Genomic DNA, 15786 nt, shown 5'->3' with positions numbered 1-15786 from the left:
ATGCCTTTAATCCCAAAGGAAGGTGAAGTTAGTTTGTAGAAGGAAGCACCCATGTTTGAAAGTGTTATCTACTTGAATGTCAGGAAAGGTGACAAATCAGAGAAGATTTGACAGAATAGGATACACCCAACTCTCACGAGGAAGAGTGAGGAAAGGGAAGCTACTTAAGAGGCAGTTTTTCAGAGAGAGGAGACAGTTTTTACCGAACAGGAAGAGAGAGATGGGTTGCAGAGAAAGAACTCACATGAGGATTCATCAAGCTATAAGATAAGAAGCCAGAAGATTAGAGCAGATTGCTGAGTTAGTTTGAGGCCAAGCAGAGCAATGCCAGGCGGAGAGAGAAGCCAGATTGAATAAGTCAGCTAGGAGAAGAGTTTGAGCCAGAAGAGCTGAGTTGAACCAGCCAGCCCAGAGCTCAGAAAGAACAAGAAAGGGTGAGCTTATTCAGCAGTGAGTCTCAGAGGCTGAAAACATTCTGGGTCTAGGTTAGGTTATACGGAGGCTAGAAGCTTCCAGGACTAGGCCTAGGTTAGCAGAAGGAGGCAGTAAGCCTCCCTGACAACTGAGCCAGGGGAATAAAAGCTACTTTTACCCCGATCCAAGATTCAGTTGCCTTAGAGTCTTCTCCCTAAGGAGGCACGTTTCTCCCTGATGTTACTGTTGTTGTCCACTCCTCTCCTTAAGTGTCCCATGCTCTGTAGCTACCATAGAGCTTTTCACTGAGTTGACAGGAAAGGAGCAGCAAAGCACAGTGTCTGAAGGATACTAACTTTGCTGCACTAGGAATAGCAAAATTGCTACATCAGTGTTAGGAGCACCCCCAGGTTTGGAGGCTTTGTTATCTTGTAACATTGATGGTTGCTGGTGCTGCTGTGCGCTTTGGTCACCTCTCTATGAAGCCCCAACGTGAAGTGTAGCTTAAGCGGAAGAGTTTTAATATAAAGGTATTTGAACAGTACCCATAAGTCACACTTCACACCAGTGCGGGTTCTGTCTATTGCTCACTCGATGACGTATGTGCCTCACTGCATCCCTGAGCCTATTGCTCACTCGATGACGTATGTGCTTCTCTGCATCCCAGTGCACATCTCCAGCTTCGTGAACCATGTTCTCCCCACAAGAACTCAACATTTTGGCCCCTTAGAAAGCTACCTCAGCTTTCTCCAAACCGGTCCTTCACAGCTCACCTCCCATGAACAGTATCTCCTCGCTCAAGGAGACGGAGAAAGGACTCAGCAGTTAAGAGCATTTGCTGCTGCTAGCGAGGATCTGGGTTTAGATTCTAGCACAGCCATGCCAGCTCACAACCATCTATAACGCCAGTTCCAGGGCATATGGTACCTTATCTTGGTCTCCATGGGCACCAGGAGCATATGTGGCACACATACATATAATCAGGCAAAACATCCCTACTCATGAAATAGAGTAAATAAGTCTAAGTTAAAAACAGCAACATTGTTTCTTCTCCCTAAATGCACCTGCCTTGTTAGGTTCCTCCAGACAACCTAATTCTATTAAGGAGGAGGCTGACCCCTCCTGCCATCCCATAGCAAAGTTCTTGGTGACATTCCTTACTTCCTACAACCTCAGTTCCTGGAGGACAGGGGAACATGGCTTTAATAGTACATACAGGGCTCAGCACAGCTGGTCTCAAGGACACACACGGCAGACATGGCCTGGAAAACACGCACCTGCCCCTGCAAAAGAAGTCACTAAAATTCAAACCCATAATACAACTCCCGGCTAAAATGCATATTAGAATGCCAACAGCAGCTCTAAAGCAATACACAGGTAAAGCAAAGTTTTCTTACTTTGAGATGTTGTTGGACTCTGGCCAAAAAGAACGCCCAACAGTTTTCCCTGGAGTCCACCATGCCAAGACCGCGAACTTCATTTCGGATCCCAGAAATGATCTTGTCCGCATCTTCATCACCGAACAGATCTGGGATGTCTCCTAGCCCCAAAGAACGGGCAGAATTATACAGCAATCTTGCAGTTTACATTTTACAGTGGGTTTTTCTAATGTTTGAAATGCTTTCTAAGATGAAGCTACATTTAAAGGCAAAATTTGAAACTAGGAATGCCATTTTTTTTCTTTGCCTTTTGCTCTGATAAGACATAGAAACTTACTGAGAGCAAGCAGTTATTTGCACACTCCCCTCTGGACCCACATCCATCAGAACCTCCCACACACCTCTTAGACCTGCCCCCCAATGGGATGTGTACAACACCCTCTAGGCCCACACTCCATTGGACCCTTGCACTCTAACCCACACAGCCCTAGACCTGAACCCCACTGGGCCCCAACACCCCCTAGACCAGCACAAGGAGGAATAACATTTACTTCAGTTCAGGCCTCTTGGAGGCACATCCCATCCATAAACTGACAAAGAAAGCAATGTACTTCAAATAAGTTAGGCTTACAGCTTTCTCCCCGAAGACTGCCCTAGCGAACATCTCAAAGACAAATTATCTCTCTTTAAAGTTCATTGAAACTACAGATAATTTGTCATTAGGAGAGATCTTTCAGGAAATGTGTCCATTTAATCACCGGATGCCAGCAGGTCGTTAATCAACACGAGGAAGCTCTCGTCTAGAACGTGGGCATCTGTCAGCAGGAATGCGGTGGGCACGCTCTTGGCTCCAGCTCTGATGAACAAATCGGCCAGATCTACCTGTGAGGAAAGGGGACCATCGCTCATGTTTTGATAAAATGCTGATGGGATGTTGGGAGTGTGTGTCTGGGTGCTCAGAGGACCTGTGGGACAGTGCTGTGCTTCTCCCCATGGCCTGTGACATCACCTCCGTTTCTGGCATTTACTGGTGCACATCATGTGACTTAGTGGAGCCCAGGAATGAAACTGGCTGCTGCTGAGCCACGCCCTCCTCCTAAGAGCGTGGATATGAGCTCAGTGACACCTCTGTAGCACGGCGGCAGTCCTCTGCTCACTCTAACAATCACTTTTTCACTGAAAGTAGTTTTGCTTCTGTATTTCCTCAGCAACATTAAAAGCATGTTTAAAAAAAAGTTAAAATATCCCTTGCCACAGATTCTAGGCATTATTTTATAAGTGCTACCATGGATTGAAAAGCAAAAATTTAAAGACCCAGGATAGTTTTCTGAACATGCTGTTTCTGTTGCAGTTTGTTCTCACATTCTTATCCAAAGTGGAGAAAAAACTACCTGCAATTCCAAAGGAAGTATCTTTCCTTTTTGTTCTTTGTCATATAAGCACATGAACAGCATTGAAAACTGAGTTCATTTAAGGCAGAAATAAAAACATGTTTGTGTGTATAAGACGATATTATTTTTCAGCCAGGCTTATGTTATTGAACCTGTACAAATTATAGAAATGTGTTATGCATTTGACTATCAAAGGCATCCGGAGAGACCCTTTTCCTGTAGTCCCCTGGGAGTCCCTGTCCACACCTCAGAGATAGCATGAGTTCATTATCAACCTATGTTCCATCTGCCAGATAAATGGGCCAGAAACACATCCGGCCACAGATTCAACCAACAACAAAAACAAACAAAACAAAAGAAAAAAACCTGAGGGTATACTGTATCACCTACAGACACTCTTGTCTTGTGGTTCCTCCCTGAGCACTGTAGCACAGCTACTGGTTGGATTAGGAGTTGAAGTAACCCGGAAGTTACTTAAATCACACAGGACTGACCATGCACAGGTTACATAAAGAACGTGACCATCCATGGACTTGAATCTCTTCAGGGTCCTGCCCTGTTCTTCTACACAATGGTTGAGCTCTCTGCCCTTCCATTTCCTTACCCGGAGCTCTTGGGTCCCATAGCCTTCCGTCAGAGTGATCTGAAAGACCTCCCAGCCACAGATGTAAGCCGCCAGGCGAGACAGGCTCTGCTTGCCACTGCCGCCAACTCCAACCAAGAGGGCGTGGCCCTGAGGGGTCCGAAGAATGCGGCTGATGCGACATCTGAGGGAAGATGCAGGCTCCCATCAGAGTCACGGAATCAAAATGCACTGGGTTGTGGTTTGCTTTGTATTTTAGATAAATGCCAATTTTATTGGTTGTTGGCATGCTTCTCCATCAAACAAAGCCAGCGTCTAGTTTACAGGCATCTGCCTACGGAGTGTCTCAGGAGTCACTTTTGAACCTCTCACTGCATTACTAGTTCCCACTCGAAAGTATATACAAGGCCTGTGTGTAAGCTCCAGCTTTTACATTTTTGATTAACAGGAAAAAAAAAGCCCAATTCTCTTCAGCCCCCCAGTACTAAGACATCAAGGGAGGATACAGGCTTGCATGGAAGCTGTGCTGTAGGACCACTGTGCAAAGAATGCATTGGCTTGGACTGACAGACAATGGATTGGCTTGGACTGACAGACGATGGATTGGCTTGGACTGACAGACGATGGATTGGCTTGGACTGACAGACGACAGATTGGCTTGGACTGACAGATAATGGGTTGGCTTGGACTGACAGACGACAGATTGGCTTGGACTGACAGACAATGGGTTGGCTTGGACTGACAGATGATGGATTGGCTTGGACTGACAGACAATGGATTGGCTTGGACTGACAGACAATGGGTTGGCTTGGACTGACAGACAATGGGTTGGCTTGGACTGACAGATATCTCCGTCTATCTGTCTAAAGATAAAGATTTGCCTATCTAAAACGTAGTTATTAATTTACATTTTATGCCAGTGTTTCACCTCCATCCATGGATGTACACCAAGTATGTCCCCGGTGCCTAAGGAGGACACCCCGGAACTGGACGTACAAACAGTTGTGAGGCCTGGTGTCACTGCTGAGGACAGAACCTGGTTCCTTTGCAGAAGCAGAAAGTGTTCTTACCTACTGGGCTGTCTCTCGAACCCTTAACGCGTGTTTCTTGATGCGGCCTCGCTTCCCTTCACTACAGGCAGCCCGTGTTTACGCCACAGCACTTGCCACTGTTTCTGAAAGTCGAGTCTCTTACAAGTCAGCCGATCCCGCATCCTACTTTAGCCAAGATATTCTGAGTGTTTGCAGTGCTGACACCATTGCTACACTTCTCCAGGTGTGAACACGTGGGCTTTACAATCGGTGTGATGCCGATTTAGCTGAAGAAATGGCTTGTGTGTGTGCTATATGAATTAGAAAACAGCTCGCGGAATATAAACTATGTAGAACTCCAACCGCACCAGCTGTGTGTTACATTGTGTTCGCTTGTCTGAAACAAATGGAAGTCCCAGCCCCGGAGGACCCGCGTCACTCTTCTGCTGGGAAAAACTGAAGCTGGGGTCACTTCAACTCTCTAGTAACCGGAAAGGTGGGGTTATTTTTACAAGCTTGGTGGTTCCCATAAACTTTAAATCATATGACCGTACGAACATAATAACCCTGGGAAAGCTACAGCAGGACAGAAACCCCAAAACCAGAGACAGGTTTTGGTTGTATTTTAACGCACGCTTCCAGGCTTTTATCTAACAGGATTCACTATGTAGCAACATCTCTTCCTTCAAAGCTTAAGGACACTCTCTTAAGTCTCCCTACTGCTGAGCCAATCACCTTTGATCTTGTAATCCCTGATTATTATTATTATTATTATTATTATTATTATTATTATTATTATTATTATTATTATTAAAGTCAGTTTATGGCTTCAGCCACAGAGAATCCCATTTTGAAGATTATATAATCTTCCCCATATGGGGAAGTTTTTTTTCCCCTCAGCCTTGGAGGGGGGATTGGTTTCACCTGCCACATTTGCTGCCAGTGTATTACAACCCCATTGGGAACTGTGTGGTCAATAACTCACTGGTTCCCACATAAAGTCCCTGGTGTGTGTGATCAAGGGATCAATGAAAGTGTTGCTACTCAGCACGCTCGCAGCAAGTCACCGTGTGGAGGTCCCTAGCATTTCCAGTTATCCCCAGGGCTAAGCATTTTATAATAACTCCTCTAAAAGCAGAATTTCCTATAGTTCCTCCTTCAGACTCACTTTATTTCATGAATTATTTTTCTTGCTTTTAATTATTTACTTTTAAGATCTGTCACTCTTGCCCATTGTCACTGGACAGGAAGGCCCGGCGGAGTGAGGGTGACTCGGCAGAGAGAATTGCACTGCCTGTGAAGACGTAAAGGCTGCACACAGGAAGGCAGCAGAAACTCCTAGGCCAGCAGTCCGAGACCACACTGCAGCCTGTCTGGCCTCTTGTTCTCCGTGTACCTAAGGCCTGCTTGGGCCTCTCCGGCCTCACGGCTTGCTTGCCCTGCTTCTAACCTGTGCCATCTATGCTGGTGGCACAGTCATCTTTCACTCTGTTGTTTGAGCACTCATGGCTCAGAGTCACAACAGCCCTTTGCAACGCGTTCCTCCCCAGTCTTTCTGTAATGCTTACCATGTAGATCTTGGCTTAACGCCGTCCCCTCCCTCAGACACCCAGTCTCTCTAGAAATCCAATTCAGGTTGAGCCTCCGTTACCTCCAAATCTTAGCTGCTCTAAACTCCCAAACAACGTATGGATCCAGGAGACAGACTACATCAAATCTCAGCTACACGGAAAGCATAGCACTACCCCGGAGGCCACGTGCGGAAAAGTTTAATCCGCGCGAAAGTAAAGGAATCTTGTGGTTAGGTTGGCAATGTCTCTAGCTCTTCAAAGTCTGAAGAAACTGCCAGAAGCTCTAAACCCCTCCGTCGCTGGGACCTTGCCTGAGGCTTTCTCGACCTGCACCTTCTCCCTTTATCAGCCTGCTATATTTCTCGGTGTGACGTGTTACTCTTGAGCATTTTTCTCACTCATTGGTCTGTGTTCTGGTAAGCGCTCATCTGGGGCATTCACACACTCAAACGTCACCAAAGAAGAGGAGATTGGATGGCGGTGCCCAGACCAGGACATGAGCCTTGATGGTCGAAGCTCTTCCCCAAAGCAGGCAACTTCCTTTAACTTTTTTTCTATGAAGATATGCCTATCCTTTTGTTTTCACTAACCATGTAAGACGCTAAAGGAACTGGCCACGATGCTACAAGACAGCCTACATAATCCATGGAAATCAGGCCAAGTCAGGTTAAGTCCTAAAACCCACAAGCACTTTCTGTTCCTCCTCCTTAATACCATTCTCTGACAGGGCTGCAGTGAAATAAAGCCTTCTGGCTGGATCTCTGACCTTCTAGAATGCAGTTTGCCTGGATTTACACGATCAGGACTGCGACACAACTAACAGGAGCATGTGCTTTAGTGCTGTAACGACAGCTGTGAACTGACAACCACTGTGGCCAGTAGTTAACTCACACGTGTTGCATAGCGTCTTCAAAAAGTACCAGGTGCATCTCGGAGTGGAGTTCGTTGTAGCTGTCCAGCATTTCTGCGAGAATTGCCTTCAGCCCTTCCCAGCTCTTCACTGGCATGTAACAAGGGTCTTCCCCGCCACTGGCGAAGTGGCAATAAATAAGGGGCTGCTGCAGCAGTATGTTGTCATCAGCACTCTGCAGAAGGAAGAAGAAACTGTGTGGTAGGACAGCCACCTGGGGAGTCACCTGGGCAGAGTGACCTACATGCCAAGACACAGGCCAGCAGGTCTGCGCATGAGTGGGTAGGGCAATATCCCATAATCCAGACCCGGTACACCTGTTAATCTCAGATACTGCAGGAGAGGGAAGTACACTTGCTGACGTGCCATCCAGTCTCCTCAACGCCGGCCTCATACCAGCCAGAGAGCAGTGGCTTTCTCACACTCATTCGCTTACTTTAAAGCACTTGTGGGCAGCTTCCAGCAGTTTCCTGTGAAATAAGTCACGATCGTTTGTGTCCACCAGCTTGTCTTCGTAAACACGGGATGATTCATGAAGCCACAGGCGCATCAAATCTTCGGGGCATTTTAAACACTCAGGAGAAGCAAACAAAATCCCCTGTACGAGAGGAATGGGGAAGACACCTTTAGCCAAGGCAGCAGTGTCATTGCAAATAAACACGTTTAGTATTTAGTTAACTCTGCACCGAGCTTAGCGATTTGAAAGAGACAAACAGGAGTAAATGCGCATGCACGCTTGCAAATGCACCTCATTTCACATTCCTATAAGCGGTAACATGGGAATTTAGTGGTGCACCCATTTAAAACTTTGTCTGTGCAACCACATGGGTGCCTGGTGACCTTGGAGGCCAGAGGGTGACCCCAGACTCCCTGGGACTGGTGTTAGAGATGTCTGTGACACACCACGTGGGTGCTGCTAATTGAACCCGGATCCTCTAGAAGAGCAGCCAGTGCTCCCAAGTGCTGAGTCATCTCTGTGTCGCTTATCATACGTGGTTTTTAAAATATTTATTTACTGTTATTGTATGTGCACAGGTGTTTTGCCTGAATGCATGTGTCCCACACATAAGCACAACCCCCAGGGGGCTGGAGTTATAGACAGTTGTGAGCTACCACGTTAGTGCTGGGAACTGAAACCGGGTCCTCGCCGAGAGCCACAGGCGCTGTCAACCACTGAGCCACCTCTCCAGCTCCCGCACCACACCCATTTTAAGAATGTGACTAAACTGCTTCAAGAGTCAGTAGGCACTCAATGGCACACTCCTGCATCTATATCTCAGTCTCCGGTGGATTTTTACAAAACCAAAGTGCAAGAAAAATGGAAGGATTTTCCTTGTTTTTAGTCCTTTGATACCAGCCAGTCTAACCCTCTTACTTCACAACACACACACACACACACACACACACATACACACATACATACACACATACATACACACATGCATGCGCATGCACACACACTCACATACATGAACACACACATATACACATACACACACATACATGTACACACACGTGCACACACACACATATCAAATATAGATTGTCCACCCTGGAGGTAGACCCAGGACTAGCATGGATCCACCATGTCTCCCATGCCCACCAACACTGGCCTTCAGTTCAGCATCTGGGCTGCAAGTGACCCCAGCCTCACGGACAGCCCACTACTTCTGCACCCGTGAGAACACTGAGGACACTGTGGAGAGTTACCTGTGAGTGACTGACAGTGTGGCTGGCAACCTGGACCTGGAGGCAGAAGGGCAGGGTCACATCCCAGGTCACCTTTTCTGCTAAGAGGAAGACTTGCTTTCAAACAACACTTTACTAAGCAGAGCCTTTCTTGCAGGTGCTAAGAATACAGGCTTGAAAGCAAATGGCCCAAGCTATTGTTGGATGCTGCGGTGGGGCGCTGCGGCAGCTGTGGAGTGATTCTGAGGAGACGTGAACAAAGATGTCCTGTGAACTTTTCTCATTTTCTCCTGCACAAAGGAACTTTGAGTTTTAGCTCCCCAGGTACTTCACTGCCCTAGTAGACCACAGCACGTCTGTTTTAGGAATTTCAGACCTTCCACTCCCTCTTTAGACTTTCCTTTAGATAATGAACAGTGAACACTACCCTTTTGTCATGTGCTACAGCCGGAATCTCGGTGGCCCCGCACCCTGCTTTAGGTCACTAGTGTACACCGTGGAAGGTAATAATGGAGCCCTGTGGTCCCCGTGTCTGTCCCTAACACACTGTGCAATCAAGATAATCTCCAGTATCAAACCAAATGATGCACAATTTAAGATTTCATACTTTAATAGGTGTTTAAAATGATGATATGCTTACGTTTTGTGCAAAAACATGGCCAATTACTCTTATTTGGCACATAATCAGCCCTTAATTTACAAAGCTCAGATTTCTGCCTTCACTGCTATCGCTAACTCACTATCCACCACGGTCTGTATGCTTCCCCGAATTTATGTTCTGAAACTTAATTGTGGGGACCAGTGAGACAGGTCAGTGGGTGAACCTGGTCACCTAAGTTCAAACACCCGTAACTCATGTGAAGGTGGAAGGAGGGAACTAGATTCACAAAGCTGTCATGTGACCTCCACAAGCATGTGTAGGATGTACCCCTCCCCCACACTAATCCTTAGTTGCCAGTGTGGTTGTATGAAGAGGTGGGGCCTCTGGCTGCTGTTAAGTACTAAGCAGTGCTAGGTGTCCCTTCTTATCCTGTCTGCTATGGACACACACAAGGCACCCTCCTGAGAGCAGGCCCTCACCAGGCACTGAGCTTGCTGTTACCTCGACTGTATAGTTCTCAGCAATAATTACCAAGTCTCAGGGGCCTCGTTGTATTAGCACAGATATATTGTGCACCCTGAAGGGACCCGCCATCTCATTGATAAGAAAAACATAAAGCTTGCCATGTTATCTCACAGAGAGGTTTATGGATGAAAGAAGAGAAACTCACAAAAGAACAAAGCATAGTTTAAGACAAAAGCAGCTCTGCAGATGAGCATCCTAAGTTATCTCTACAGATGAGCATCCTAAGTCAGCTCTATAGATGAGCATCCTAAGTCAGCTCTACAGATGAGCATCCTAAGTCAGCTCTACAAATGAGCATCCTAAGTTAGCTCTACAGATGAGCATCCTAAGTCAGCTCTACAGATGAGCATCCTAAGTCAGCTCTACAGATGAGCATCCTAAGTCAGCTCTACAGATGAGCATCCTAAGTCAGCTCTACAGATGAGCATCCTAAGTCAGCTCTACAGATGAGCATCCTAAGTCAGCTCTACAGATGAGCATCCTAAGTCAGCTCTACAGATGAGCATCCTAAGTCAGCTCTACAGATGAGCATCCTAAGTTAGCTCTACAGATGAGCATCCTAAGTCAGCTCTACAGATGAGCATCCTAAGTCAGCTCTACAGATGAGCATCCTAAGTTAGCTCTACAGATGAGCATCCTAAGTTATCTCTACAGATGAGCATCCTAAGTTAGCTCTACAGATGAGCATCGTAAGTTGTCTCTACAGATGAGCATCCTAAGTCAGCTCTACAGATGAACATCATAAGTTATCTCTAAAGATGAACATCCTAAGTTAGCTCTACAGATAGATGAGCATCCCAAGTTATTCTGAAGTTTCCCAGTTGAGGTACCTGGAAGACGTTCGACAGGTCTCTTAGGTTAAAACTGTAGTGGAACTTAACAGCTGTGGGTACAAAGCTCTGCGTCATCATCTGATGCAAGGCGATTGTTGCCTGGATCAAAGAGGGCCCAGTCCTGAGAACCGAGGGGCAGAATGCTTGTTGCTGGAGACAGAAACTGAAGATCTGACCGTAGATGGTGGTCAGTGCATCCAAAGACGGAAAGTTGAATGCAAACACGGTGAAATGCCTCTGAAAGAATTAGTACAAATAGAGATTACAATCTAACAAAAAATGCAAAATAAACAAACACGTGAAACACTTTATTTTTATCCCCTTCTTTATTTGAGACCTCTGCCATCTCCCCTGACCCTGGAGTTGACATAGGACCTGCTTGAAGCCACAGAGTGAAGTGGAGATGAACGTATGCTAGTCACTATCAAAGGCTCGGTGACCACATTTGTTCCCCGAAGCCTCTGACTTCCCATGAGCTTTTAAAGTTTGCTAAAGGATGAAAGATACAGAGGGCACATTGCCACCAGCACCCCATCCCATGCCACACACGACCAGCTGACAGCCACACCCCAGACACTCAAAGTGACCCCAGTCAAGAGCAGCAGAGAAGCCTAGCTTACCTGCAGCTGACTCAGATACGTGAGAAAGCACCTTCTGTGCTGTCGTTGCATGGATGTACTTGTGGCTGATGTCACTGTTAGCAAGCTTGTATGCACCCACAAAACATTGCCTGCATATGGGTTTTTTTTTTTGCAGCTTTATTTCTCATTTTAAAATTTGAAAGCAAAGCAACCAGGATGTCCCTCATCAGGAGAATGAGATAACTCTGTCCATCATACCAAAAAAGGCAACTTGGCAAGAAACAAGTAACCCACCAAGCTACGGATGAGACACGGGGCTCTAAGTGCTTTGGTGAAGGCAACTGAATGAAGCCAATCTAAAAAGGTCACACACTAAGTGATTCTCACTCTTTTGGAAAGGAACAAATTATTGAGACTCTAAAGCAACCAATGCTTAACACTTAAATATCCACAATATGGTGAACATCCTTAAGATTTAACAGAAAAAAAAGTTTGATCCAAAACCGAATAAAAAGATTTTAATAACACCTTCCAAAAGATAAACAGGTAGATAAGAAGCACATAAAAATGCTCAGCTCTCTAATTATCAGAGAAATGCAAAACTGAACTAATGGGAGTGATATCACCTCACTCCCATTAGCATGTTTGCCATAAAGAAACAAAGCACGGGTTATGTGTTGGCGAAGATGTGGAAAAACTGGAACCTATGTGCACTGGTGTGTGCAGGTGTGTGTAGGGGAACCCGTGTGCACTGCTGTGTGTGTGTGTGTGTGTGTGTGTGTGTGTGTGTGTGTGTGTGTGTGAACCCATGTGCACTGGTATGTGTGTGTGTGTGTGAACCCATGTGCACTGGTGTGTGTGTGTGTGGTGGAGAACCCATGTGCACTGGTGTGTGTGTGTGTAGTGGAGAACCCATGTGCACTGGTGTGTGTGTGTGTGTGGAACCCATGTGCACTGTTGTGTGTGTGTGGTGGAGAACCCATGTGCACTGGTGTGTGTGTGGTGGGGAACCCATGTACACTGGTGTGTGTGTGTGGAACCCATGTGCACTGGTGTGTGTGGGGGGGGAACCCATGTACACTGGTGTGTGTGTGGGGGAACCCATGTACACTGGTGTGTGTGTGTGTGGAACCCATGTGCACTGGTGTGTGTGTGGGGGAACCCATGTGCACTGGTGTGTGTGGGGGGGAACCCATGTACACTGGTGTGTGTGTGTGGAACCCATGTGCACTGGTGTGTGTGGGGGGAACCCATGTACACTGGTGTGTGTGTGTGGAACCCATGTGCACTGGTGTGTGTGTGTGGGGGGAACCCATGTGCACTGCTCTGTGTGTGTGTGGGGGAACCCATGTGCACTGGTGTGTGTATGGTGAGGAACCCATGTGCACTGGTGTGTGTGTGTGGAACCCATGTGCACTGGTGTGTGTGTGTAGTGGAGAACCCATGTGCACTGGTGTGTGTGTGGGGGGGAACTCATGTGCACTGCTGTGTGTGTGGTGGGGAACCCATGTGCACTGCTGTGTGTGTGTGGGGGGGAACCCATGTGCACTGGTGTGTGTGGGTGGGTGGTTAAAGGTGATGTGACCATGGCAGAAACAGAATAATAGGCTCTCAAAAAGCTGCACACCACACTGGTGTCTGATCCTCTAAACTTCCCCTGGGTAGGTAGTTAAAAGAATTGAAAGCAGGATTTCCAAGCGATATTTTTGTGCCCGCGTTCAGAATGGCTTTATTCACCCTAGCAAAAAGATGGAGGCGACCTAGTGTTCATGGGTGAGTGAACAGGCAAGCAAATTGCGGCATGTAAGACAAAATAGCGCATCCTCGAGGCTTCAGACGGAAATTCTGCAATAGGCTACATGTGCGATCCTTAGCACAACACGCTAAGTGAGGTACGCCAGTCCTTAGGCAAACAGTGTACGTCTCCACTTATGTGAAATACTTAAGAGAAGTCAGGGTCATACAGACAGAGAGCAGGATGGCAACTGTGGGCCAAGGGGAGAGGGGAAGAGGGTGTGAGAGGAGAGAGCAACAGGGTGTCCTTGCTTAATGGATAGAGTTTCAGTTTCACGTAAGAGACAGATGGTGGTGATGTGGCATAAGAAAGCGTTTAGCACACTAGACCACACACTTAACAACAGTTGGTTAAGCTAATAAATTTATGTAATGTGTATTTTATAATAACAAAACTGAAAAAAATGATTTTCAAAAGATTAATGGCTGTGGCGGTGGGGGGGGGGGCAGAGGCAAAGGAAGGGTGACCACATAGCTGAACGGTCTCCAGGCACAGAAACCACCCTGTGTGACGCCTTAATGGTGGACACCTGTCATTACATGTTTGTTCGGCCCACAGAACACGCAAGACAAAGAAGGAACCCCAGTGGAAACTCTGAACTTTAGTTAATAACTATGTGCCAACATCACTTCATCAAATGTAAGTAACGCAAGAGGTTAATAAGAGTTCACGTGAGGCAGATGTGGGACGGTGAGGGACCAGACAGAACGGTTTCCCACTCACTTTGCTATAAGCGTATAACTAAAAACACTGTATTGATTAGGAAAGAACATATCTGCTTAATGAGCTGGAAGTGGGAATCTTACTTTATAAACACCAAGAAATAAGATGGAGAGGGTCTCACTATGAAGGTAAACCTTCCGTGTAATTCACCGTGTAGCTTAGGTTGGTCTTGAACTCCTTACATGGCTGCCATGTCCCCCGCTGACCCCTGCCCCCATGCTCTGGCACTTCAAGTGTGCGCCAACATACCCAGGATGACCTACGGTTTGGATATGACACTCGAGGGCACTGGGAGACTCTGGTGCCAAACCCACCTGCAGCCTCGGGCTGACCGTGAAGCTGCCCACCACGGGGTTCATGCAGGCTACGTACTGGCAGCTGCGGATTTCCTTAAGCGTCAGCTTCTGTCGGTCATACCTAGGGGACAGAAAACAGAACCTCAAATCCAAAGCTGAGATGACAAAACAGCTAGCCACCAGCTCAGGAAAGATTTAATCACAGGCACCTTATCTTCACAGCCGTTCTGCGAGCTTGACCATCTGGGCTGTATTGGGGGGGGGGGGGGGCATCAAATCTTAGCTCAGAAAATGGAAGGTGACAAAATGCGCTGGAGGCCTAAGCCAAGATCAAAAGCTGATCAATATAAACTATTACTGCTCATTGATTTTCATGCGGCTCTTCACATGGGTGGGGGCTACGCTGTCCTCATAGCACAGCTGGGTGGGTGGGCTGGGGCTCCCTCACCCTGTGTTCACTGTCACGGATAGCAAAGCAGAGTCCTCAGATGTGATCCGATGGTTGCGTTCTGCACGGCAAAGCCAAGCTTTTCCTCAGTAACTTAGTGCGGCTTAATTTCCACATGGCTACTATGTTGCTTTTCAAACCAAACTTGCAAAAATACGAAGGGAAATTGTTCTGTTTAATATGATGAAAAGATATCTAAAGGGCAGCTGGGAAGATGGCTCAGTCAGTAAGGGCTTGTCACACAAGCACAGCCTGAGCTCAGATCTCCAGCATCTGAGCAGGAGCCGGGCACGGAGCGGGCACCTGTACTCCCAGCAGCTGAGACAGGGGGTCCCTGCGCCCAGTCAGACTAGAATCGGGGAGCACCAGGTCTGATGACGTACTCTGTGTCAAAAGTTAAGTTGGTGTCTTCTGAGATCTGGTATAGATCTCTAGCCGCCACACATGCACATATTTGTACATACGTGTGCACACAGACACAGACACACAAGATTACAAATTGAAGATATAGAAAACACTCACAGAAGATCGAGCGATCCAGGACAAGTCTGTTCCAAGTGCCCCTCTACTGTAATGATGAGTTTTTGATGGGCTTGCTCACCAGTGCCCATAGTGAACACAGGGCTTACTCACCAGCGCCCACAGCGAACACAGGGCTTGCTCAGCAGTGCCCACAGCGAACACAGGGCTTGCTCACCAGTGCCCATAGTGAACACAGGGCTTGCTCACCAGCGCCCACAGCGAACACAGGGCTTGCTCACCAGTGCCCATAGTGAACACAGGGCTTGCTCACCAGCGCCCATAGTGAACACAGGGCTTGCTCACCAGCGCCCATAGTGAACACAGGGCTTGCTCACCAGCGCCCATAGTGAACACAGGCCTTGCTCACCAGTGCCCGTAGTGAACACAGGGCTTGCTCACCAGTGCCCGTAGTGAACACAGGGCTTGCTCACCAGGGCCCATAGTGAACACAGGGCTTGCTCACCAGTGCCTGTAGTGAACACAGGGCTTGCTCA

General features: G+C 47.3%; 1 protein-coding gene across 4 annotated transcripts in view; it reads right to left on the bottom strand.

Annotated features, from left to right (window-relative positions):
* The window catches only part of DNAH11 (dynein axonemal heavy chain 11), a 296286-nt gene that overhangs the window by 124257 nt on the left and 156243 nt on the right, over positions 1–15786 (bottom strand). For all 4 annotated transcript variants that reach the window (XM_084791554.1, XM_084791555.1, XM_084791557.1 and 1 more), the window contains 7 exons: positions 14341–14443; positions 10925–11164; positions 7716–7877; positions 7261–7454; positions 3789–3951; positions 2552–2675; positions 1812–1954 (listed from right to left, as the gene is read on the bottom strand). In XM_084791554.1, coding sequence (XP_084647680.1) covers positions 1812–1954; positions 2552–2675; positions 3789–3951; positions 7261–7454; positions 7716–7877; positions 10925–11164; positions 14341–14443 — 1129 coding nt within the window. The remainder of the gene's footprint in view (positions 1–1811; positions 1955–2551; positions 2676–3788; positions 3952–7260; positions 7455–7715; positions 7878–10924; positions 11165–14340; positions 14444–15786) is intronic.

Source organism: Acomys minous (genome assembly GCF_964271855.1).
Source record: "Acomys minous genome assembly, chromosome: 8".
Lineage (NCBI taxonomy): Eukaryota > Metazoa > Chordata > Mammalia > Rodentia > Muridae > Acomys > Acomys minous.
The sequence above is the reverse complement of the archived record's forward strand: the minus strand, read 5'-3'. Positions and strand labels throughout refer to the sequence as shown.